The 5648-nt window shown below is 44.9% G+C and overlaps 1 protein-coding gene across 1 annotated transcript; it reads left to right on the top strand.

The window, feature by feature from the left end:
• The first annotated feature begins 223 nt into the window (after positions 1–223).
• On the top strand, positions 224–5422 carry Itln1 (intelectin 1 (galactofuranose binding)). Its single transcript, XM_005400225.1, has 8 exons — positions 224–354; positions 546–609; positions 1333–1431; positions 1747–1994; positions 2319–2477; positions 2956–3076; positions 4052–4155; positions 5139–5422. The coding sequence occupies exons 1-8, from the start codon at positions 346–348 to the stop codon at positions 5289–5291; spliced, it is 957 nt and encodes a 318-aa protein (XP_005400282.1). The 5' UTR covers positions 224–345; the 3' UTR covers positions 5292–5422.
• The last annotated feature ends 226 nt before the right edge of the window (positions 5423–5648 follow it).

Raw genomic sequence — 5648 nt, 5'->3', positions numbered from 1 at the left:
CACTCAGAAACCAACATGAACTTTTATTAGTCTGCTCATCTTTTTTATGTTTATTTTTTAGACCATAAGTCCATGAAATCCACAAATCAAGAAACAGTACTAGTAAAAGAGCTTTGGACTCTGGCCTTTGTAGTCTGCTAATTCTGTTAATCATTAGTAAATTTAAAACTTCCCCTTTAAATATCAGAAGCTTCACCACCACTGGGTATTGTGCCAAGGGAGGGTGAGAGGGGAAGCCTGGGCAACGCCTCTCTGGGATTTCTCCATAAAGGACCAGGCCTGGCCCTTCTGTCAGGAGTCTCTAGTGGAAGTGTGCAGATTCCGTTCAGCTGGAAATTTTCAGCTATGGGCTTGGTGAGGAGAAAAAAGGGCTGGTATCTGTGATCATTGGGAAAGATTAATTTCAGTGCAGGTTTGCTTTAGGTCCGAGAGATGTGAAGAGTTTAAAAAAAAGACAGAGGCTTTTGCATCTTTGTTGGACTAGGTAAGGGTGGGGCCATGGGAATAGAGAAGATGGTCAGGATGTTCATTTTGCTTTTCTTTAGATGGCAATAATCAGGATCAGTATCCTGTTGATTCTCATGGTGGCCACTGGGGGATGCAGCACAGGTGAGTTTCCTCCCAGGAGCCCTGTCCTCCCTCTTACCAGTTGTGTTGGGAGAAAACAAGTAGGCTGAGTTACTACCAGGATTTTGGTCACTTCTAGGACAGAGACAATGTCTTTGAGATGTGCAGAGGCACACTGGATGCAGGGTGACTGCAGATTTCTGGCCTCTTGAGGGGTTTGTTGTGTACCAGGGAGGGTGTTCCTAGGGCCTGTCCTGGTTCCATGTTGTGTAACTTGGTGTGGCTCCCAGGCGACTCTGGCAAGAACTGTGTATCCTATGGCCTTAGCCTTAGGGCTTGTATTGCAATTGCAGGGTTTTGCTTTCTGCCCAGGGAATGTTCTATTCCAGGCTCTACAACAACAAAATGGCATTTCACAATGTGTATTTCTCTTTGTTGTTATTTTTAAAAACATTTTTTTAAATATAATTTCATCTGCTCTCCACAGAAATATTTATTAGGTCCATTTTAAGCATGAGGAAACTGAGGCCTTAGGTGCCCAGGGCAGGGCCTAGCACCAGCATCAGGTCATGTGGGGAGGCACATGTTAAGTCTGCCCTGGATGCCCGGCCAGATGGGCTGAATGGAGAAGGCACTGGATGTCTCAGGCCTTTCAACCCAGGAAGTGGGGCCCTGGTTCGGTGGGGAAATGAGTGTGAGGTTAGTGATGGAGGCTGGGTTTTGTGTCAAAGCAGCCGTGAGAACAAAACTCTGCATTTTGTCTAGCTGTGGCCAATACTTCTACCGAGAAAGAGATCTGTTCTCAGTCTCCATCTCTGCCCCGAAGCTGTGTGGAAATCAAAGAGAGGTGTTCTGGTGCCCATGGTGAGTGAGTGGTGAGTCTTATAAATAGAACTCAGCCAGGTATTCAGACTTGGTCCTCTCAGAGGTTTGTTTGCTTTTATTAATATTGTAAAATATTATTCTTTTGAATAAAGTTTTCTGTTTTAACCGGGTTTCATTTTGTGTACATTTCAGTGGCATAAATTATGTTCACAATGTTATGTATTCATCACATTATACATCTCTAGGAATTTCTTACCTCAGGTACAAACTCTGTGGCCGTTAAGCAATGAAGCTCTTTTGGGTACTGGGCTGAAATGGACAATGAACCCTCAGACAGGTTGGTGTTCTCTACAGATGGCCTATATTTCCTTCAAACCAAGAAGGGTGTCATCTACCAGACCTTCTGTGACATGACCACTGTGGGTGGTGGCTGGACCCTGGTGGCCAGTGTGCACGAGAACAACATGTATGGGAAGTGCACGCTGGGCGATCGCTGGTCCAGTCAGCAGGGCAACAGAGTTGACTACCCCGAGGGTGATGGCAACTGGGCCAACTACAACACGTTTGGGTCTGCAGAGGCGGCTACAAGTGATGACTACAAGGTTAGTGCCCCTTGCCACCACTGTGGGAAGGGCGGGTGTTGGGTGTCGCTGGGCTACAAGCAGGCAGGAGAGGGGGTTGAAAGGTGGCTGTGGTGCTAGGGTAGAGTAGTTGGACAAAACATATGCCTTGAAACCCTCCTTCATCTCATCATGGCCTTGAGCGATCTGGGTGGTGATGTTAAAAGGAGTCTAGGTGCAGCTGGCCATCTCCCATTTGAAACCCTAAGCTGTCAGCTTAGCCAATGGGAAGAGAACACTGTGTGTATGCTTTGTGCTTTGTGGAATCTCCTGGGCTGTTCAGGCTCAGTGTCGGCTACTTTTCAGAACCCTGGCTACTATGACATCCAGGCCCAGAACCTGGGCATCTGGCATGTGCCCAACAACAGCCCCATGGAGAACTGGAGGAATAGTTCCCTGCTGAGATACCGCACCCAAACTGGTTTCTTCCAGCGTGTGGGACATAATCTGTTTGGCCTCTACCAGGTACACAGGGCTGCTGGCTGTGCTGATTTCTGTGGGTCTAGAGAGTAGCAGGTGCTTGAGGTTGTGCTGAAGAATCTCTCTTCCATGTTCCCCACACATTAGCTTACAGATGGCTTCTGTCCTGCTTCTCTCAGAAACCTTGACCAGGAAGCGAAGAGACTTATTTGAAGTAAGATTTGGGGCAGGAAGACAGAGATTGAGAGAGAGAGTTTCAGGAGAGGAGGATGGAGCGGGGGATATATAGATAGATGGGGAGAGAGAGAGAGAGAGAGAGAGAGATTGATTGATTGATTGATTGATTGATTTGCAGTTTCCTGAGCTTTTGGAGAAACAGAGCCAAAGAGAAGGATTCTAATATTCACTGGTTTGGAAGAAGTCTCTGTCATTGAGAAAAGACTCTTTCCCCCTTTTTGAATGGCAGCATCCCTGTGAGAACAGACCTAATGTCCCCCTTCACTGACTTCTTTGTTTCTTGTAGAAATACCCTGTGAAATATGGAGCAGGAAAGTGTTGGACTGACAATGGGCCTGCGATACCTGTGGTCTATGACTTTGGTGATGCCCAGAAGACGGCAGCCTATTACTCCCCCAATGGCCGCAGTGAGTCTTCACTGCTTCTCCAAAGTCTTTGTAGGAAAGATGATAAATTCAGTTCCAACATGTAGCAGTTATCTATCTCTTACTGCAGCCTGGTTTCACCTATGAATGTTAAGTGTATTGACTTATTTAATCTGTACAGCTCCCTTTGAGGCCTAAACTAATGTTAACTCCATGGTGGAGGTTAGGAAATAGACACCAAGGGGTTTATGACCCAGTTTATTGCACAGGCAGTAGAGTTGGCATTTGGACTGGGAAAATTTGGTTCTGCATTTTACTCCTAGCAAAGCCATTACCACCCTATCAGCAAGTTGTTGGAAGCAGGCCAGATTCATGTGCACAGGGCAGAACAACAATCATGGGACAATTTTGTTATTGGGAAAGATAACTATTCATTTGTTCAATGCGAATCTAAGTTTGACAGCATATCTTTCGTAGAGGCTCAGCCTGTGCTGTAAAATTACAAGTTACTTTTACATATAGTTAGAGATTTAAGGCTTTATAAGAGAACTAAAAAAGTGTAAAGGAGGCTGTGGATGTGCCTCTGGTGTAGAGAACTTGCTTTGTATGTACGAGGCCCTGGGTTTCTTCCCCAGAACAACTCCTCCAAAAAAGGAAAAAAATTTAAAAATAAGAGAAAAGAAAAGTGTGAAGGGAGTCAGAGTGAATGCACCTGTCAGTTGCTTCAACAAGCCCTGATAATGTGTAGTAGTGATCTTTCTGCAGTGCTGGATTGCTCCATACAAATCTCTGGCAGACCAGGAGCCCTGCTTTGGTGCCAGCTCTTGGTCTCTGTGATTATCGAAAGGTCTCTCTTGATTATTGTTGGTCCATTGGCCACGGTGGTACTGAGCTCCACTTGCACAGCTAAAGTATTGGGCTGGAGCCTCAGCCTGAGATAGATAGGCTTTGTGATGACCCAAAGGATGCTAGCTCTAGTGTCTTCCCTGAAAGGTGTTTTCTGCCTCTTGTTTTCAGATGAATTCACTGCAGGATTTGTCCAGTTCAGAGTATTTAATAATGAGAGAGCAGCCCATGCCTTATGTCCTGGAGTAAAAGTCACTGGATGTAACAATGAGCATGTGAGTCTTTGTGTATATCAAAGGGGCCTGTGAGGAAGGCTGATTTTATCAGTGTGTGTGTGTGTGTGTGTGTGTATGTGTGGTATGACTGGCATGTCTGTATGTATGTGAGACTGTGATATTCATCCTTGCCCCTTCCTAAATCTCTGGGACTTGTGTTGAGGTACAGACAGATTATATTATTGAGGACCAAAATCAGTGTTGAGACTTTGAACGCACATTGCTATATGTTCAGCCTTTGGGATAAAACACTCAGTTGCTCAGAGCTAGAGTGGTTTAGAAACTAGGCCTTGTCATTTTCTACTTGAGGTTTAGCTTTAGTAGTAAAACTTGGCCTTCCTGGATCTGTGAAGGGCTACATAGATGAAGGGTCCTGGACATCATCTTGTGGCTATCTTTGGTCACCTTCTGGCCAAAGAAATTATCTGTTCAGAGTCATCAGTGTTTCAGAGAGGGAGCAGCAAGCTGTTTCACAGTTGGGTGCATGAGATGTATGTGAGTTAGAGGTGGAAGCTGATGCTGGAAATAACAACAGCTGCATCAGGAAGAGACTTTTACATCACACTTGTGATTTAGACTTTATGTTCTAGGTGATGGGAGCCATTAAACCATTTTAAAGGGTAGACTGACTTGATGATCATCTTGTGTTTTATAAAGATTATGCTGGTAGCATAGAGATGGAAGATTTTACTGGGGAGATATTAAGGACAATGAGACCAGTACTGAGATAGTTTCAATTGTCCAAATGAAGATCTTAAGGAGTTTATCAAGAGTCCAGCCAGGGGCTCTGAGAATGAATGCTCAGGCAAGTAGGTGAAAACAGTGATGTCAAAACGGTTAAAGGAAGGGGAGTTTTCATGTGTGTAATCGATGAATATCACCAATGGAAATTTTCAAGAGAAGTAAGACTCCACTGGCTTTGGCCATTAGCATGTCTTCCTGCTCATGAGCAGACCTCTCATTACTGTCTCCTCCACTCCTAGCACTGCATTGGTGGAGGAGGATTCTTCCCAGAAGGCAGTCCTTTACAGTGTGGAGATTTTTCCTCCTTTGATTGGAATGGATATGGAACTCATACTGGTTGGAGTAGCAGCCGGGAGATAACTGAAGCAGCTGTGCTTCTGTTCTATCGCTGACACCTTTGTGCTATGGGACTTAGGTCTCTATTCTCAACTATGGGATCCCAGTGATGGACAGCATCTTACCTAGTAACTGGATTGCTAATGCCACAGGAAAGAAGAATAAATCATACTCATTCAAGGCTTAATGTGTTTATAAATTCATACATGCAGGGGATAAAACACAGAAGGAACTTTCAAAAGAATATTTATTGCTGTGATTGATGCTGCTTTAGCAACTTTAGTGCTTGAAATATTGGGGCTTAGGAATCCTGATAGAGGGATCCTCCAGCCCCTTTCAGGTAGCCCCTTAATGTAGCCAGAGGAATAAGGGCAGGGAGGAGCCACGTTACCCTATTCCTTCCCAACTAATTT

Source organism: Chinchilla lanigera, unplaced genomic scaffold, assembly GCF_000276665.1.
Source record: "Chinchilla lanigera isolate Chin_1 unplaced genomic scaffold, ChiLan1.0 scaffold00067, whole genome shotgun sequence".
In the NCBI taxonomy this organism is placed as follows: domain Eukaryota; kingdom Metazoa; phylum Chordata; class Mammalia; order Rodentia; family Chinchillidae; genus Chinchilla; species Chinchilla lanigera.
The sequence above is the reverse complement of the archived record's forward strand: the minus strand, read 5'-3'. Positions and strand labels throughout refer to the sequence as shown.